Here is a 20,806-nt window from a genome sequence, read left to right on the forward strand (position 1 = left end):
ATAACTAATGCAGTTGAGCCCCATTTCATGTCTATTGGCCATTTAGCTCTGTTTTGTGCAATACCTGTTCAAATCTTTTAACTTTATTGCGCCTTTTTTTTTTAAGATTTTTATTTATTTATTAGACAGAGAGAGACAGCAAGAGAGGGAACACAAGCAGGGGGAGTGGGAGAGGGAGAAGCTGGCCTCCCGCGGAGCAGGGAACCCAATGAGGGGCTTGATCCCAGGACCCCAGGACCACGACCTGAGCCAAAGGCAGACGCCTAATGACTGAGCCACCCAGGCGCCCCAACTTTTTTGCTCTTATTTTATCTCCCTTTTCCTTACTGATTTGTATGAGTTCTTTAAATATTTTGCATATGAATGCAGTACTTTGTAGGATGTATGTGTTACAAAAGACTCTTTATTCTGTGTAATATAAAATCATTTTAACTCATTTGTTTTTTGAGGTGAAATTCTTCTGTGGTTCATCAAATTAATTCAGTTCATTGTGTTTGGAGTTCAAGTCTCTTTCCCCTACAATGCCATTTCTGAAATACTTCAAGCCTGTGCCTGTGCATTTTCCAGATTTGGGATGGGGCTGAAGTAGCATCTTATCTGGAGATGTGCAAATTTCTATGAGTCTGTATTTAGGCAGCTATGTGAAATGAAGTAATTCCTTTTGCTCCAAATCACCTCCACCCCATTGTCCAGGTCTAACTGTGCAGGCTGTTTATAAGTCTCTCTACATAATTTCTGCAGGTCCTGGGTTTCCGTATCTTCTTTTCATATGATACAGCTCTGCCCATCATCTTCCACAAAGTGTGTTCTGGAGCAGCCTGCCTTTTCGAGTACCTTTGTCCTGAAGCTGTAAAGATGCTGCACATGACAGACGTTTTGGATATCTTGAAGAATACTCAGCTCTTCCGTCTACATGATCAAGAAGAGAATCCAGAAACCATCCCCATAAGAAATCCAGGGGTTCTGAAAGTTTCTCATCAGAAGTTTAGGGATTTTCAATATCTTTCAGTGACGGGGCCTCACCAAGCTGTGAGCCAAATCCAGGAGCTCTGCCGGCAATGGCTGCAGCCAGAGACCCACACCAAGGAGCAGATGATGGAGCAGCTGGTGCTGGAGCAGTTTCTGAACACGCTACCAGAGGAGGTCCAGAGCTGGGTGAGGTCCAAAAAGCCCAAGAACAGCAAGGAGGCAGGAAGCCTGGTGGCCAGTTTGATCCAAGCATGTGGGGAGAAAGGTGAGAAAGAAAGGAAGCAACTAGCAATTTCTGTTTATTTATTGAACATCTTCTGTATGCCTGGCATGCTATAGGAGATGAATAAAAAATTTTTCAAGTGGATAAATGAAAGAATGAATTAAAAAAATTTTTTTTAAGATTTTATTTAATTTATTTGACAGGCAGAGATCACAAGTAGGCAGAGAGGCAGGCAGAGAGAGAGTAGGAAGCAGGCTCCCTGCTGAGCAGAGAGCCCAACTCAGGGCTCGATCCTGGGATCATGACATGAGCAGAAGGCAGAGGCTTTAACCCACTGGGCCACCCAGACGCCCTAAGAATAATTTTTTTTTTTTAAAGATTTAATGTATTTGACAGAGAGAGACAGTGAGAACAGGAACATAAGCAGGGCGAGTGTGAGAGGGAAAGCAGGCTTCCTGCAAAGAACCTGACGTAGGGCTCAATCCCAGGACCCTGGGATCATGACCTGAGCCAAAGGCAGGTGCTTAACAACTGAGCCACCTAGGTGCTTCAAGAATGAATTTTATAATCCAGTCTAATCTGCCTCATATGAGATGGAAGAGATTTTGGGTTTGGCTTTTGCTTGTAATATTTACTATTTCTCTGAAAGTATCCTTTCTCTCCAGCTTTGTTCCTCCCTGCTCCGTTTCTTATCTCACCTAAACTTTAGTGTCAACACAAAACAAAACAACACACACAGCCATAAAAACGAGGGTATAAAGTGTGGGAGATAAGAGGCCTGGAAGTTTAACCTTTACCAAAATTTGGTTTCTTGGAGACTCAAGTTATTAGGTTAGAACTAAGGGTATTTTAATAATGAAAGAAGAAAGTCATTTACTCCTCATAGTCCTTTGAATAAAAGTGATACTAAAAACAAAACATTGTTTAGGGGTATTTTATATAGAGAGACAGACAAGGGAACAAAAATATGAATATAAAACCACTGTTGCCTCTGGAGAGAAGACTGAGGGTGGACAAGAAAAAGCACATAGGTAGATACAAGTTATTGAGAATGTTCTAGATTGGGGGTTGGGTAGCGAATTCATAGGCTTAATTATACTTAAACCTGTAAATGAGTAAATTTAAAGTAAACAGGGTCATGCATGGTTAAGTACTAATACCATGAATCAAGGATTATGATTAATCCAAATATGTGTACCTGCACTTCTTAAAAGGAATTTGAAGATGATAGTAGTGAACATGTTGAATACTTTAAAAAAATATTTTGTTTATTAATTTGATAGGACAAGCAGGGGGAACAGCAGGCAAAGGGAGAGGGAGAAGCAGGCTCCCCACTGAGCGAGGAGTCCGAAGCAGGACTCAGTCCCAGGACTCTGGGATCGTGACCTGAGCTGAAGGCAGATGCTTAACTGCATGTTGAATACTTTCAGTGTGCTATATTCTAGGTGTTTTGTATTTACCAATTTATTTAGTTCTCTTAATAGCTCTTGAAATAGTTGTTACCCTTATTCTATAGATGACACAGAGGCTGAGTAACAATTCATCAGGATTCAGAACTGGGCAGGGGCTCCAGCATCTGTATGTTAATCACGGTGTTAAACTGTCTCAGGTGGGCATGGAGGGTGTTGTGTTGTCCCATAGGTTAAAAACTCGGTCAAAGGCCCAGAGCTATTGATGGAGCTGGAATTCGGGGGAAAGGAAAGAGAGCTCCCTAGAATATGAGAAAGAAACAATAGATGAATAAAGGGTGTACTTGGGAAAAGACTACAGGTGGGGGGCCTTCAAGGTTCCGGTTTCTGTAGGGAATATGGTGGCCGTCTTCTAGACCAGTGAATGAAAACGATGTAGGAAAACTTCTAAGAGTTGACACTTTTTAAAATGCTTGTGCACTTTATATATGTAATGTTTAATCCTTACAAGATCCCTTAGAAGTTTGGTATTCTTTCCATTTTATAGTTGAGAAACTTAAGCTCCCTGGTGGTTATGAGTGGACAGTGAGGCTGGAAACCACTGAAAGAGAAGGAATTTCCCCCTTTTTTGGAAGGCAGTGGGGAGTCATTGAAAGGTTTAAAGTTGGGAAATGCCCAGAGCTCTTCTTTGGAACTTGCTGTACTGACGGGAGAAAAGATGTCTGTGGTTTTTCTCTTACAGGAAGTCCAGGACTGCTGCTGTCTTCCATGGCAGGAAGTGTGGTACGAGGTGGCAAGCCACTCTCTGTGTCTGTGGGTGCTGCCAGACTGGAATCAGTTCCATGGTCATTCCTTCTCTCTTCTAGGTTTCTCTCCTCAGGACTTTGTCCTCGCAGAAGAGAGGAACACCAAAGAACACCAAAAGGACACGGAGATGTCTGACAGTCTCTCATCTGCTGGATCCCAGGTGAGTGAAACTTTCTTCTGATGTGGTTCTCCAATATGGGGATCTCACCTTCCTGATTTCTAGACCTTCCCTATAGAATTAAATCACATTCTCATTTCCTTTAAATCTTTATATAAATATCACCTAACTTAGCCTTTCCCTGGTTATCCTATTTAAATTTTTTTTTCTGACTCAGGGTGCCTGGGTGGCTTAGTCGGTTGAGCTACCTACTGACTCTTAGTTTCGACTCAGGTCGTGATCTCAGGGTCATGGGATTGAGCCCCATCTCAGGCTCCATGTTCAGTGCAAAGTCTGCTTGTCCTTTTCTCTCTGCTTCTCCCCTGGTTATGAGTGCACTGTCTCTCTCAAATAAATAAAATCTTAAAAAAAATTTTTTCTGACTCCTTATATCCCCTTACTCTGCTTTATTTTTCTCTGTTGGACTTATCACCATCCCATATACTATCCATTTAACATTTTCCTGCTTTTTCTATCTCTTGAATTAAATTTTTTTTTAGTATTCCATTTTATGCCGTGTTGACTCATTCAGAACAACTTTTATGTGGTTTGCACTGTTATGCTCCTTTTTACATGTAAAATAAATGGCAGCTCTTACAGGGACATGATACTACTCTGCGGTTTTATTTTTTTCACAAATGTTTTCCTGAATGTTCTTGTTAAGTCATTTCTTTAAAGATTTATTTATTTACTTTGGTGGGGGAAGGGCAGAGAGAGAGAGAGAGAGAGATTCTTGAGCAGACTCCATGCTGAGCATGGAGCCCGATTTCTGATTTTAAAACTCCAGTTAATAATATTAAATCTATAAATTTTCTTGGTGTTGGCAGTTAATGTGAATTTTAAATAATAAAAAAACTCATAATAAGAGCCACATGACCTCCTCTGTACACTTGGCAGCTAGTGTACAACTTCTAGTTTAAATCAGTTGTTCATAGATGCATAATGTTTTCCTGAAAAACATTGCTCATAGATGCATAATGTTTCCCTGAAAACAAAAAAGATATATATTAATAAAATGTGTATCATATTCTTTTGTAGTCTTCTAACATCTACTTTTTAAATTCAACCTTAGGGATACCTGGGTGGCCTAGTCGGTTGAATGTCTGGCTCTTGGTTTCAGCTCGGGTCGTGATGTGGGGTTTGTGGGACTGAGTCCTGTGTTGGGCTCCACACTCAGTGTAGAGTCCGCTTAGGTTTCTCTCTGCCCCTCCCCCACCAGGCGCATGTGCACGTACGTGCCTGTGCACACTCTGTCTCTCAGATAAATAAATAAGTTTTTAATTAATTAATTAGTTGATTGATTCAACCTTAGGTTATCAATTGTTTTAACTGTGGCTAATTGGTTTGTATTGCTGGAATATTCCATTTTGTCACCGTACTGTAATATGTTTATCTCTTCTACTCTAAACAGACATTTGGATTGTTTATAGGTTTTGGGTGTTAGAAACAGCGCTGTTAAGAATATAAATGTCAGGGGGCCCCTGGGTGGCATAGTTGGTTAATTGTAACTCTTGATTTTAGTTCAGGTCATGATCTTGGGAGTCATGAGATCAAGGCCTGTGTCAGCCTCCACAAGATTCTCTTCCTCACCCTGTCTCTGTGTCCCTCCCCCTGCCTCACGCATTTGTGTGTGCTTTTTTTCTGTCTCTCGATGGCCAAGAGATATATATATATATATACACATATATCCCCAAGTACACATGACAAATATAATTTCTGGGTCCAAAGTGGTTTATCAATTTACATTTCCCCTAGTATCTAATAAGAGGTCTCATGGTCCACCTTCTAGACAACGTTTGGTATTGCCAGACTTACTACTTTTTGTCAGTTGAATGAGTATAAATGGTACTTTTGTCATTTTGCTTTGCATTTCTCTGTTTATTTATAAGATTGAAAATCTCTTTATGAACTTTTTGGGTTTTACAGATGAGTCACTGAGGCTTAACCTACCCACATTCACAAAGATTGTAAGAACCAGAGTAGGACTTAAAACCTAACTCTTGATTCCCAAGACTGAGGTATACTGCTCAGATTTTAATTATGTACATTCATTATTTCTTTATAAAGTGGCTTAAAAGGATCTTTTTAAAAAAAAGATTTTATTTATTTATTTGACACAAAGAGAGAGATCACAAGTAGGCAGAGAAGCAGGCAGAGAGAGAGAGAGAGAGGAGTGCAGGCTCCCTGCTGAGCAGAGGCAGAGCCGAAGGCAGAGGCTTAACCCACTGAGCCACCCAGGTGCCCCTAAAAGGATCTTTTTTTTAAAAAAGATTTTATTTATCTGTCAGAGAGAGAGGTAGAGAGAGTGAGTGCATAAGCAAGGGGAGCAGCAGGGAGAGGGAGAAGCAGACTCCCTGCTGAGCAAGGGCCCAGTGCATGTCTCAATCCCAGGACCCTGGAATCACAACCTGAGCCAAAGACAGACAATTAACCAAATGAGCCACCCAGGGATCTCTTAAGAGGATCTTTGCCTCCAATCCAAATTTGTAGTAATTAGCAGTAAGAACTATCTCAGAAATATTCCCCCTTCTTTCATACTACAAGACAAAGAAAGGTACATTACTAGGTCCCTGTATCCTCTGGATTAGACCACTGTATTAGAAGCTTTCTGCCAGGGGAACCTGGGTGGCTTAGTTGGTTAAGCATCTGCCTTCTACTCAGGTGATGATCCCAGGGTTCTAGGATCAAGCCCCACATCTGGCTCCCTGCTCAGCAGGGAGCCTGCTTCTCCTTCTTTCCAGTTTGTGCTCTCTCATTCTCTCTCTCTCTCTCAACTAAATAAAATCTTTGGGCGGGGAGAGAAGTTTTCTGTCAGTATGAATGCTTTATGTTCAGTCCTCTCTCATCTCCTTCCTTGAGATAATTTCTCAGGAGGCTCCTTCCCCCTCCTTGAGATAATTTCTGTATTTTGATCATTTGGAGGTATTTCTGGTATTTTAGGAGTTGGTGACTTTCCAGGATGTGGTTGTGGACTTCAGTCCAGAGGAATTAACCTACCTTAGTGCTGCTCAGAGGAACCTCTACCGGGAGGTGATGCTGGAGAATTACAGGAACCTGGTCTCCTTAGGTAAGGCTACCTTCTCCCTGGAACTTGGCTTCTGCCCGCTAGCGCAGTGGTTCTCTACTCTTCTGTGTCCTCACCTCAGGAACATCAGTAATAGTGGTTCACCATGTCGGTGAATCTCAACTCAGGTCAAAGACAATATTTTAGTATCGAGTTCACTCTTACGCATAATAGGGCTAACATTGAGTACTTACATGTGTCAGACATTCATCTAAGCATTGTACATGTCTTAATTCCTTTAATCCTTGCACTGGTCCTGTGAGGGAGAAGTGTATTTCCTGTTATTGTTATTATTGCCATTTTACAGTTGAGGAAACAGAGTCCTGGGAAAGTTATCTAAAGCCACATGGCTACAAAGTGGCAGGTTGAGATTGGACCCTTAGTTTTTCAGCTCCAGAATCTGCTCCCTTAAATTCATTGGTTGTACTGGGGGTGGGCTTCATCAGGTCTTGGCACAGTAGAAGGCTCCCAGTGATGTTTTTTGAATGTGTGAAGGAATTGATGAAAATTTCAGGAGCTCCAAAAACTTTTACTAGACTTAAAGTTTAAGAGTCAGGGAATGCCGGTCTCTCTTTACTTTCAGAGGCAAGTTATAATATTAACTCCCACAAGCTAAATGTTTTTAGTATCAGTGCCAGGATCTTCATTTCAGTGGCTTTTTGGGGAGCCCAAGGTCTCCTGAAACACACAGTCAAACCAAATACCATCCCAAAGGCAGTAAGCTGGTGCTCTTGTCCTTGTGAAGTCACAGACATATGTGGGAGATGGAAATGCCTTATCTCACACCAGGCACAAGAGTGTATAAATTGAGGGGTGCCTGAGTGATACAGTCGGTTAAGGATCCAATTCTTGGTTTTGGCTCAGCTCATGATCTCAGGGTTCTGGGATCAAGTCCCACATTGGGCTCTGTGCTCAGCAGAGTTCGTTTGATATTCTCTCTCCTTCTTCCTCTGCCCCTTCCACTCTTGCATGTGCCCTCTCTCTCCCTCTCCCTCTCTCAAATAAATAAATATTAAAAAGAAGAGTGTGTTATTTGAACTGCGACTTCTGTTGTTCACAAAGAAGGCCAGAGGAGTGTCTTTCCCAATATAACTCTTCTCTCACCACATTTGTGACTTAAAATAGAGGGAATAAGTCGGTTTTACCCTTTTAGTCCTCATGCAGTCACCTGAAACCATTTTGTCTTCTTGAGAGGCCTTGGCTTCTTGTATCACTGCAGGTTTTGGGTTAGCAGAGATTTTACATATGTAAAATATGATTTTACATTTCATAGTGTCACCCAGGACATTGTCTTCCCAAGTGTGGAATGAGTACAGTGGACTGTAGAGAAGGTTATTTTAGGTAATACCTCTTGTTGGCCTTCCATTTTAGTAAAGAGAGAGCAGACTGCAGCCCCTGAGCCTTAGCCAGGCAACCAAAACGAGGCAGCACTCAGTAACATTAATTTCGGTTGGATCTGTTGCTGTATTATCTTCAGGGTTTTTTTTTTATCAAATGACTGTGGTTTCTGTTTTTAAGGTTCATATAAAGCTTCCATTTAAATATGTATATTCAAGTTAAAAAGAAATGATCTAAAGAAGAGTATTAAATGCTAAATGTTACTACAAGTGGCACATAGATAGGGCCAGAATGTGAAGGTCATCAATAAATTTATCATTGAAATTGTCAGTACGGCAGGCATTGGTGTTATACAATTGATGAAGTTTCCTGTTTTCATGGATGTTACTAATTTTAATGGGGTGAGACAGACAATAAATAAGGAAATAATGAGGTAGTGTCTTAGTTTGTTTGGTCTTTTTAACATCCCAGAATGGGTAGTTTCTAAACAACAACCATTTATTTCTCATAGTTCTAGAGTCTGGAAGTCAAAGATCAGGGTTCCAGCACAGTCAGATAAGCCTGTCTTCTGGGTCCTAGGCTTCCTATTCCTTCCTCATTGGGTGGAAAGGGCTAGGTATTCTCTCTGAAGCCTTTTTTTTTTTAAATTTATTTATTTATTTCAGCGTAACAGTATTCATGTTTTGGTACCACACCCAGTGCGCCATGCAATCCGTGCCCTCTCTAATACCCACCACCGGGTTCCCCCAACTTCCCACCCCCCACCCCCTCTTTAAATAAGGGCATTAATCCCATCCATGAAGGCTCCATCCTCATGACCTAAGCACATTTCAAAAGAGCCCACCTTCTAATAACACCACAGTGGGCATTAGGACTTCAACATAGGAATTTTGGGGAAAAGCAAACATTTAGACCACAGCAGGTGGCCTGCAAATGACTGAAGTTTGGGAAACACAGGACTGGGGGAGGGAGAAGGAGCATTTTAAGATGAAGGGAATGAAGGTATCAGGAGGAAAAGAACTTTTTTTTTAAAAAAAGATTTATTTATTTTAGAGAGAGTGCACAAGCGGGGGGATCAGAGGGAGAGGGAGAAGCAGACTCCCTGCTGAGCAGGGGGCCTGATGTGGGTCTTGATCCCAGGACCCTGGATTATGACCAGCAGCTGAAGGCAGCTGCTGAACTGCCTTAGCCACCCGGTGCCCCAGGAAAAGAACTTTCTGAACAGCTGCGATATCAGGTCCCCCAAACTGAAGTAGAGAGCCCAGCACACCGTCCTCAAGCCCCCTTTTCAGTATTTACTCCTGAACATAGTTTTTCGGCCTTGGCACAGTTGATATTTGCCCAGATCATTTCTTGCTGTGGAAGAATGTCCCGGGCATTGCAGGGTATTTGGCGACCTCGCTTCTATGTACTAGACATCAATAGCCTTCCTTCCTGTGTCTGAACTTGTAACAACAAAAAATGTCTCCATTTGGGCCAAAATCATTAGAAACAGAATTCACTTTTCTTTTGTGTGAATCTGCATCTTCCTTATTATCTCTGAGTCTTTGGTGCCTAGGCTGGAAGTTGCTGCAGGTACAAGGCAGAACCGCTTAGTTATGAGTCTCCTTCTTCAACAGGGTACCAGTTCTCTAAACCCGACATTATCTCACAGCTGGAAGAAGAAGAGTCACGTGTGAGGGAAGAAGACAGCAATACAGAGCTGTGTCAAGGTGAGTAACAAGGGGGAAGCTCATGGAGACCGGAATTGTGGGAAGATAACCCCCCACCCCCAGTCAGCTGGGATGGTGGCTGGGAGCTGTTGGTCAGAAAGCATCCCTCAGAGTCCTCTCAGGCCAGGGAGAGAGAGGTGGTAGGTGCTGGTAGGCGCTTTCACCTCAGGGCTCACAAGCCTTCACCACCTAGTGTGTACTTAGTTCCTCTTTTATCTGCTCTTTCCCTTCGGAGTGACTCTCTTGCCTAGTGCCAGGGAGGCCTGTTTCCCTTTCCTCTAGTGTTCCAACCTCTGTACTTATCTTTGCCTTTCCCTTTGCAGCTAGAAAGCCTTGGTCTTTCCTCTTTAACTGAGACAAGAAGAAACCTTGGCATGATACCACTTTTCTTTCCACTTGCCTACATTTTCCCTCATGGCAGTTTTCCAGATTTGTTGGCACCCAAAGGCTCCCTTTCCCTTCCCTCTTTAACCCCCATAATCTGGATTCATTCCCCTACCTCTGCCAACACACACACACACAGGGTCTCACTGTATCTCGCTCCATCTTTCCCTCTCCTTCTCTCACACTCAGTTTTACAGCCCCCCAAAAGTCCCTACCAATATCCTCATGGCTCAAGGATAAGAACATTTTAGACTTAAATTCTCCAAACTCTATGGCTACAATATGATAACATTGGCCATCTTTATGAAATCTTCTCCTCTGCTTTGGAGATCAGCCAGGATTATCGTTGCCCTTCAGCCCCTGTTAACATAAAAGCATACCCAAACTGTATAAGCCATAGGCGGATTGTATTAGCTTATAATGTTGCTCACCTGGGCTTCAGGGATGGCTGGATTTAGGGGCTCAGTGATGTTATCAAGGGCCTACTTTCATTTTTTTTCACTATGCCAATAAGGCCAAAGGCTAGGATGGGGTGGACGAGAGAGCGGGCGAGAGCAAGTGAGTAGGCTTGTCCAAAAAGTATTCTTAGGAGCGAGGGCACTTCTTAGAAGCCCTTGACACACCTCTCTTCGTTTTTCAGTTTGGGTCATAGCCCATTCCTGAACCCGTAGCTGTGGCCAGTCTAGTGCTAATCAGTACAGTTTTCCCTGCCTTCTCCTGTGTAGACAAAGAAGCAGATGTCCAAGCAAAATTCAAGGACCTGCCAAGGGGACCCTACTTGCCTCAGCATTGTCTTTAATACCTTCTTTACATTGACTCTTTGACTCCTTCAGTCATTCCACAGATATTTATTGAGCCTTTGTAGTGGGTCAGACCTGTTCTAGGTTCTGTGGCTACAGTAATGAACAAGTCAGACATACACAAATAATCGAGTGTGAGTGTAAAGCAGACAGCGACAAATGGGAGGCCACTTAAGATAGGTAGTCAGACGGAGGAAGAACCACATAGAAATCTTGAGGAAGAGTGTTGCAGGCAGGAGGAATAACAAATACAAAGGCTGCAAGTTTGGAATGAGCTTGGGGTTCCAGAAAAAGGAAGAAAAGCGATGTGGTCTGAGAAAGTGGTGGGGGATGGGAGATAATGTTGAGAAGATGGACATAGGCCAGCTCACGTAAGAGTATGTTAAAGAATGCGGATTCATTACAAGTGAGATGTGAAAAAGGCGTTAGAGGTGTTGAGCCAGGGAATGAGGTAGTATTATTGACTCCTTAGAACTGTGCTGTCTGATGTGGCAGCCACTAGGCATACAGAGTTGAATTTACATAATTATAATTGCATAAATTTAAATTCTGTCACACCAGCTACCTTTCAAGTGCTCATTACCTCATGTGGCCAGTGGCTATGTATCAGACAGCAAAAATATACATCATTTACCTCACTGTGGGGCGTTCCACTGGGCAGCATGTTCTAGAAAGATCCCTCTGGCTGTTCGATGGAAAGTGGGCTTTAGGAAGACCAGCCGAGAAACCAGTTGGGAACCTGCTAGTGCGGGCTGAAGCTGATGGAAGCTGGTGCTGTGATTGTGGAGTACAGCTTGGAGGTAGTCTCGGTGCAGAGAATGGGCAGAACAGCTGTCTCTTAGTCTGCCATGCTTGTGTCTTGTCTCCAAAGACCATTTCCTAAAAGATCTATTCCATTGTAATGGTCCAGTTATCCCTTCCCTGATGAGTTCCTAGTCTCTATTCTGGCTCTGCTGTTTCATCTGTACTTCACTCACCCAGCCGGCTATCTGCCCGGATGCAACTATTGTGTTCATCCTTGTCTCTTGTCAGTTTCTTTCCCAGAGTTGCCTTTGTAAAGCACAAACTTTTGATAGTACCACTCTCCAAAGAAAATTCAAACTTTTAGCAAAACATTTAAACCCCTCTCAATATGCATAATATCTGTCCTGTTATTTTTGGTCCCTTTCTATGTTTCTACTATAATGATGTGTCTCTATGAGGAAAGAATAGAGGAACTTTTAAATTTCTTTTAGATGGGGAGGAAAGACCTAAAACCAAAGATCTAACTCCAGAGCAAAGTCTGCCTATGGAAAAGTCATCCTCAGGGGCAGGAATGGAGGATCAGATGGGAGGAAACTTCTGCAGTGTCTCTGTAGGAGAGCCTTCTCCTGATGACCCATCAGATTCATGCCAGGTCAACCAGGAGAAACCTTTGAGTCCTGTAACAATGGGTGAGCCCAAGTCCCCCACTCAAGAAAGAAGCCACGACAGTAATGATTCTGAGAGCAGCTCAGATCTTACTAAACAATCAGAAGGCCCTCCAGGAAAGGATCCCCAGGAACGTGCTACTCCTGGAGTTTGCACCAGGTCCCAGCCAGTGGATGATGAGTCTTTCCTCCAAGAGAACAGATGTGGATTTTGTGAAAGAACTTTTCTTACCCAGACAGCTCGTGAGAGACATGAACAGATCCATACTGGGAAGAAACCATTTGAATGTAAACGATGTGGAGAAGCCTTTTACCTCATGCCACACCTCACCAGACATCAGAGGACTCATTCCAGCGAGAAGTCCTCTGGATACGATGAAGGTGGAAAGCCCTTCACCAAGCATGCAGATATCTGTGGCCGTGTAAGAATTCATAGCCAGGAAGACTACTATGAATGTTTCCAGTGTGGCAGAGCCTTTATCCAGGATGTGCATCTTTTTCAACATCTCAAAGCCCACGAGGCAGCAAAAGCCCTTCCACCTGGGTTGCCCCGCATTAAGACGTACTTAATTCGCTATCAGAGGAAACATGACTATGTTGGAGAGAGAGCCTGCCAGTGTTGTGACTGTGGCAAAGCCTTCAGTCGGAGTTCACATCTCATTCAACACTATCGAATTCATGCTCAAGAGAGACCTTACCAGTGTCAGCTGTGCGGGAAGTGTTTCAGCCGACCTTCATACCTCACTCAACATTATCAACTTCATTCTCAAATGAAGCCTGAGGAGTGCCGTTATTACTGAAAACCTCCAGTCAGAGAACATTCTCGACATCTTCATCTTTGGCTCCATTGTGGAGAGAGTCCCTCTGAGTGCTGTGAATGTGAGAAGACCTTCCACCAGCCCTCAGAACTTAGTAACTTGAAAACTCATCATGATGTGATAAAGAGAAATGACGAATGGTTGCAAGGGTATAGCACAATATTTTGGCAAAAAAAGATTCAGCACATGTGTCAGTAGTCAAAATCCTTATAAAGAACATTTTTGTTGCATAGGAAAGATGTTAATAGATTTTGCCTTTCTTTGGTGGTATTCATGGAATGGGAAACTTTGATCTTGACCACCCCAACAAAACATTTGTGACTGGCAGTTGGACTCCAGATAGACAATCTGTTCTCAAGTTTTTCTAGAAGTGTTTACATATAGTATCTTCACCACATGGGATGTGTCAACACAGAGCACGCTAGAAAGATTTTAATGGTGTCCTGATACTGATTCATCTGCAGAGCCTGTTGTAATTGGTAATGTATTCACATCGTACCACATCATTTACAAAACATTGTCATGTATATTATTTCATTTGATGTTTTAAGGTATGCTATGAGGTATCTAGTGAGCATGTTCAATTTTTACAGGCAAACAGACTTGAAACTCCCAAATTGCCTGTTGATCTGACCTAGGTTGTAAGTGATGAAGTAGGAACTGAACACAGGTTTTGTTCTATTTTGAGATTTCATGAGATATTTATTTTACATCTTGATATTCAACCCTGGTTTTCTTTATTCCTGCCACTTGCTCTCTGAAGAAACGGTGCAGTGCTCTACTGCCTTCAGCACCTTCCTCTGCAGGAGGCCCAGCACTGTTTCACAGGAAATTGGACCAGGACACCTACAGTATTAGAGGTTCAGAAAGCTTTCTTAGGGTGAGGAATGAGAGCCACTTCTCTCAAGATTTAAGATTGGTGGATGTCTTTTTGAGACTAATTCAGGGAAGTGTATTTTTGCAAAACACTTTTTTGTAAGTCTTCTTGTACATTGTGAAATGGTTACTAATCAAGGAGAATTTTTTGGTAGTTTTCTGTGGTGGTTTGAGGGATTGGGGTTTCTTGCCTCCTTTTTCCTTCCTTTAAAAAAAAATCCTGTTTGAGAATTTTCTTGGGCTGTGGCATCATTAACGCAGCCAACTTCACCTAAAATCCTAATTCTATGCAGAATACACTTCACTGTTTAAATGTATGAGCCTGAATTGCATAGAAATCTCTTGAATACCATATTGCTATACTGGTAAAAACTCTCCATCACTGCCTTGACTGGTGGCCAAATGCAGAGACAAATGGACCAGGATCCCCAATACCTGATTCCTTGCCTGGTAAGGTGAGTCTTACTGCTGTTATTCACTGTCCTGCTTTTTCTTATCAGCCCTTTTTGAGGCTGATCTATGATCCGTGGCCCAGAGTCATGGTATTAAAAGCAAACATGACTGGTCAGAACCTAATGAGCCAAACAAGCGTTAGCCACACAACCTCTCTTCATTTCCAAATTCTAGATGAAATAGCCCTCATTGGCAGGCCCTCTTTTCCCACAAGAGTCTACTCTTCAGCCCACTGTAGGTTTTTTTTTTTTTAAAGATTTTATTTATTTTATTTGACAGAGAGCGAGATCACAAGTAGGCAGAGAGGCAGGCAGAGACAGAGGGGGAAGCAGGCTCCCTGCTGAGCAGAGAGCCTGATGCGGGGCTCCATCCCAGGACTCTGAGATCATGACCTGAGCCTAAGGCAGCGGCTTAATCCACTGAGCCACCCAGGCGCCCCTGTAGGTTGGTTTCTGCGCCTGCCACCACTCCTACAGAGGAGCAGGATGTCAGTGCATCTTACTGATGGTGATGTTGATTGGTCTTGATGTCTTACCTAAAGTGCTGTCCGGGGGGGTTGTTCTTTAAAGTTACTATTTATTTCTCCTTGTAATTAATAAATATCTTACAGGAGAGATTTAAAAACTATGCAAGTACAGATCTTTCTTGCCTTACAATGAGGCTTTATCCTAATAAACCTGTTGTAAATTGAAAATATCATAAGCTGAAAGGGCATTTAATATGGCTCAGCTATTGAACATCATAGCTTAACATCTTCTACCTTAAAAGTGCTCAGAATACTTATACTTGCCTACAGCTGGGCAAAATTATTTAACACAAAGCCTGTTGTATAATGGTATTGAATATCTCATGTAATTTATCAAATACTGTACGGAAAGTGGAAAACAGAATGACTGTATGGGTACAGAGGGTTCTAAGTGTGTTGGTTGTTAATCCTTTGATTGCAAGTCTGGCAGGGAGCTGGGGCTCGCTGCCACTCGCTGCCTCTGTCCATCATCATGAGGAAGTATTGTACCCTGTATCATTAGCTGGGGGGAAAGATAAAAATTTAAAATTTGAAAAATAGTTTCTGCTGAATGCTTGTTGCTTTTTTAAAGTCATTGTAAAGTCAAAATATCATAAGTTGAACCATTATAAGTTGATGGCCATCTGTATCCAGCTTCTCCTCAATCTTTCACTCATTAAATTTTAGCATCTTGCAGGTGGATCTTGCCTACACCCATTGTGGCTCTGTGGTATTGGCGAATTTCTATTTCCCTCATTCTTTCTATATTTAGTAATTACATTTCTCCTATAAGTTACCCTCCCTATTTATTTATTCAGTAATTTATTTATATCAGTATGAATTAATGGATATTTATTTTTTTCTATGGGCTGTAATTAAATACTATTTATTTTATTGTTCATATTCTTCCAGCTTTGGCCATTGGGAACCCTTTCAGGTTGGCTCCTGGGACTTTTCAACAAGATGCCATCCTTTTCTGAATGCTTCTAACTTGCTACACCCTCCTTAAGTCCTCTCCCTTCCCCTCCAGCAATACCCTGTATGACTTTCTACCTCCCATTTTGTGAAATCTGCTTCTTTCCCCAGGACCATCCATTTACTTAGGCCCCTGTCAATCTCAGTCATTTCATTAATGCCTTTGCCATTTTTGCTAAATCTGCATCCTACCCAGATTGTGATTCACTTACTACATTTTTGAAAATGTCTTCTCTGTTTTTTAACCTTTAATACATGTACTTTATTTATTTATTTATTTTAAAGATTTTATTTATTGATAGAGAGAGTACAAGCCAGGGAGAGAGGCAAAGAAAGGGAGAAGCAGGCTCTCTGCCAAGCAAGGAGCCTGACGTGGGGCTCCATCCCAGGACCTCAGGCTCATGGCCTGAACCGAAGGCAGATGCTTAACTGACTGAGCCACCCAAATACTTCTTAATACATCTACTTTAGAAGGAAAATTTCAAATCACCTCAAAGGGTTTTACCCAGGCCATAATCAGATTCCCTGATTGCCACTAAGATGTCTTTTTAGTTAGCTCATTTGAATCCAGATTCAAACATGATCTACAAATTGTATTTGGTTGTCTTGTCTCTTGAGTCTTAATATAAAGCAGTCTCCTCTTAATTTTTTAAGGCCTTGTGTGACCCCAAGGATAATGTGGGATGTACCTCCCTCCTTTCCCCACCCAGTTCCCAATATATCTAATAGTTTGGGTAATCTTATATTTTGGTTTAATTTTTAATTTGAAAGCACTTACTTTTAAAACTCCTTATTTACATCATGGTTAAAAAGTCCCATATAACAGAATATTTGCCATCTCAAACATTTTTAGGTTTGCAGCTCAGTGGTATTAATTATAGTCACATTATTATTCAGCAGATCCCAGGACTTTATCATCTCACGAAACAAAAACTCTATACCCATTAAGCAGTAACTCCACATTCTCCCCTTCCCCAGTCCTGTGACCATAATTCTAGCATCCTTTTTTTCTGTTAAGGTTTTGTGTGATTATACAAATAATACTGGAAGAAACTGTGCCAGTTGTCCTGTAGGATGTCCCCATTCTAAATCTGTCTGCTTCCTGTGGTGTCCTTAAGCTTATTCCTCTCTGTATTTTCTGTAAATGGAAGTTAGTGTATCAGAGACTTGGATTGATCTTCAACTTCCTTGCAAGAATACCTTTTAGGTAGTTTTGTGTGCTTTACCATCATGATCTGGAGTTGGCTTTTCCTAGGGGCCCAGCTTTTTAAAGTAATTCTCTAAGTCACTGCACCAGTCAGAGGCAATGAGGTTTCAAGGTGTTTGCCATCTCTGGGTTATACATAGGCCGGCTGCTTTAGTTCCTTCTGCATTACCTCTTCCAGATTCCTCTAAATTCCTCCATCACTCCAGATTGGTCTTCAGACGCTTGAATTAAGAGGTGGTGGAAACTCCTTGAGGAGCCTGGGTGTGGGCCATTTGTTGAGAATTCTGGGCCAGAGCTTCAGACTGCTTGAGGAGCCTTAACTAGAGAAAGTCAAGGAGCATGACTTGACCAATTTTGTTCTGATACTTCTTTCGTGCTAAAACTGGAATCAGTGACAATATGGGATAGTTGACTCTGCCTGTCACCCCTGAACTATTTGAACATATGGAAGACGTACAAACCACTGCCTCTGTATTTTACACACTTGACCTGCCAAGACGCTACATACCTCAGCCTGTTATTTTGGCTTTAAGCTTGCTGCTATCCTGTGGGCTCCCAAGGATAATGCTTTGCTGCTTCCCTTTTCCCACCCAGTTCCTAACCTCTGACAGGGCACTGCTATTTCATTCAGGCTAATTTTTTTTTAAATTTAGAAATACTCATGTTTTAAACATTTTTTGTGATTATGCAAGTAATATATATTCTTTGAAGATTAGAAAATGACATGTTTTTCTTTGACTATTTGTATTTCCATCTCCCAGATACACTTGCTGCTAAAATTGTCCAGATATTTTTCCTATGCATAGATCTATATATATTTTTATATAAAAATATTTTTATGACATAGAATTTTACCATTGGCACTATTTTGAAGGGTGTAATTTTATTCTAATATATCATGAATATCTTTCCATACCCATATTTATGCCCCTAACTTTTGTTTTACAGGACTTCCTAGTACTTGGTTACATAGATGTGTCCTGATTTATTTTCTAGCACTAGCCTTATAAAGTTATAAACTGACATTGGATTTAATTTATCTTTTATGTATACATTACTGCTATCATTACACTTCCTTGTTACCTCTTAGGCCTTAGCATTCCCTTATCAATTCACTCTAACATCTTTGCATATGGCCATGTTTCCTAAGAGGAAATTCCCAGCAGTAGAATTTCTGGGCCAAGAAGTATGTATATCTAAAAGGTTTTAGAGACCTTCCTGGCCGCATCCCAGCAAAGTCTAAAAGTTGTGATTTTTTTTTTCTCTAAACTACTCAGCTCTCTCTCACTTTTCTCCTTGAAGAATTTGCTCTATGAAGCCATCTTCAGTCCTAATAGGACTGAAGGCAGACCTAGAAAGAGTCACAGGCAAAGTCTGTTAGAACCCTAATTCTCTCACTAAACAAATAATAGTAAGCATGTTAGGAAAATTTTGGAAAGTGAAGAAGGCTAATAAATTTTCTAATAGTCCCAGAATCTCAACATGTACAAGCCCAGGGATGTGGTTATGTTTACAGGTAAAAGAGCTCTTGGCAGAGAAGGGAGAGTGTGGACTTCCGAGCCAGGCTGACCTGAGGTCAAATCTTAGTCCCTTCTTGGAGCCTGATTGGTTAAACTTCATTTCCTCCGGATACGGGAGAGCAGTGCTTCCCCAGAACTGACCGAAGGCCTGGAGCTCATCTACATAGAAGATGTCTGGTACAGAGTAGGCAGTCTGTTACCCGGAGCTGCTAGGATAGAGTATTTTGTTTCCATGTATTTTTCATTTACTTTTTAAGACTTCCTTAGTGATAGCAAACTATAGAATTGTAAACCAGGTTGTTTTCTACTTCAGTATTCTCTGTACAAGTTAAGTTTTTCTGTGTGTAAGGGCTTCTCATATATATGTTGCAGATTTGAAGTTCTCTTTTTCTCATTTCATAATCACTTTCTTAAATGACTAATTATAAAAAAGTTTGATTAACAGAGCATAAAGCATTGTATTTTTAGTTTTCTTAGGATAGATTTCCAAAAAGTGGTATTATTAGGCGAGATGTGGTGTAAATATTTTTATGGCTTTTGAAACATCCTGATAAATTGCCTTCTGGAGGGGCCCTGCCTTTTGTAGCAAAGGGAGGTCCAGGGGTGTGAAACAGGTGACAAACCGTCCTCCCTCCTGAGTCACGACAAGTGTTGCTGCTCAGTTATGTTCTGTGGGTCTGCTGCACTGGAAGAATCTTCCATAACACGGCCCTCTGGATAGACAAAACAAACTGCAAAGTTTGTGCATGCGAAGAAATGTCTTTGCCATGCCTGGTATAAATAAGCATGTGAACAACTTTACCAGCAATGGGTGGGTAACTCACTTAAAACAAACCAACCAAAAAGTTTGTCTAATTGATAAACCAAAAAAATGATTCTTTGCTTACTAACAGATTTTCCACATATGCTTTTAAATTTATTTGTGAACAATATAGATACTTTGCCTTTTTAGCTAGTGTGTCTTCATGCCTTTTCTTGTTGATTTGCCTGAAATCACTTTTTTTAAAATTTAAATTTAAATTCAATTTAGTTAATATATAGTATGTTGTTAGTTTCAGGCAGAGTTTAGTGATTCAATGGTTGCATGTAACACTCAGTGCTCCTTCCACCAAATGCCTCCTTAATGCCCATCGCCCACGTTACTCCGTCCCCTGACCCACCACCCCTCCAGCAGCCTGTTTCTTTCCTATGGTTAAGAATCTCTTATAGTTTGCCTCCCTCTCTATGTTTATCTTAATTTTTCCTTCCCTTCCCCTTTGTCCATCTTTTTGTTTCATAAATTCCACAGGAGTGAAATCATATGGTATGTGTCTTTCTCCGGCAGACTTATTTCACTTGGCATAATACCCTCTAGTTTTATCTATGTTGTTGCAAGTGGCAAGAGTTCATTCTTTTTGATGGCTGAGTAACATTCCACTGTTATATACACCACAGCTTCTTTATCCATTACCTATTGATGGACATCTGGGCTCTTCCCTTAGTTTTTAAAGTAGGCACTTTTGAAGGATGAATGTTTTTCATTTTAAAGTAATACTTGGCTCATTAAAGATAACTCATATTTTATAGAAAGGTAGAACCCTCTTTCCTTTGCCCCCACAATGTCCCATATACCATGAACACCATTTTCTTATAATTTAAAAATAATTACTAGATTCATGAAAGTGGCTGCCTCTGGGGAGTAGTGGGGAAAGGTCTAGTTTTCACAGTACCTCTGCCTTTTCACTTTTCTACCCATGTGACTGTATCACTTATTACAAGACGTTTAGTTTTCACAGAGCTGTGATCACTCTGTGTGTGCAATAGTGCAGATCCTATCCCCCGTCCCTGCCTTACCCCTGCGCCTTGCTGTCTCACCTCCTCATCTGTTAGCACCTCATTAACAGCTGCGCCACAGCTTTGCACATGGGGCCCTCCTCTGCCATTTGAATGTTTGACTTAGTTCTGCTTTCTCATAGTTGTAAATGATATTGCAGTGAACATGGTGGTGCTTAAATGTTTTTCCAGATTTAGGATTCTTTCCCTCAGATAGGTTTTGCCAAAGGCGAATCACTGAGTCAGGATGGGTATGATCATTGTAAGGTTCTTAATACATACATCCAGGCTCCCTTGAAAACATTAAACCAGTTTGCACTGCTGCCTCTAACGTGATGGTGTATTTTCCACACATCCTGTTGGCATTA

The 20,806-nt window shown here is 41.5% G+C and overlaps 1 protein-coding gene across 1 annotated transcript; it reads left to right on the plus strand.

The window, feature by feature from the left end:
• Positions 1-352: 352 nt before the first annotated feature.
• Positions 353-14,708, plus strand: ZIM2 (zinc finger imprinted 2). The gene is made up of 5 exons (XM_004776910.3): positions 353-1,234; positions 3,468-3,568; positions 6,506-6,632; positions 9,587-9,679; positions 12,099-14,708. The coding sequence occupies exons 1-5, from the start codon at positions 856-858 to the stop codon at positions 13,070-13,072; spliced, it is 1,674 nt and encodes a 557-aa protein (XP_004776967.2). The 5' UTR covers positions 353-855; the 3' UTR covers positions 13,073-14,708.
• The last annotated feature ends 6,098 nt before the right edge of the window (positions 14,709-20,806 follow it).

Source organism: Mustela putorius, unplaced genomic scaffold, assembly GCF_011764305.1.
Source record: "Mustela putorius furo isolate JIRA1106 unplaced genomic scaffold, ASM1176430v1.1 tig00000196_pilon_pilon_pilon, whole genome shotgun sequence".
Lineage (NCBI taxonomy): Eukaryota > Metazoa > Chordata > Mammalia > Carnivora > Mustelidae > Mustela > Mustela putorius.

Coding starts and splice junctions, on each gene's coding strand:
- ZIM2 (XM_004776910.3), top strand. CDS start 856: ATGCTGCACATGACAGACGTTTTGGATATCTTGAAGAATACTCAGCTC. Junction 3,569..6,505: donor TCTCATCTGCTGGATCCCAG/GTGAGTGAAACT, acceptor CTGGTATTTTAG/GAGTTGGTGACTTTCCAGGA. Junction 6,633..9,586: donor CAGGAACCTGGTCTCCTTAG/GTAAGGCTACCT, acceptor CTTCTTCAACAG/GGTACCAGTTCTCTAAACCC.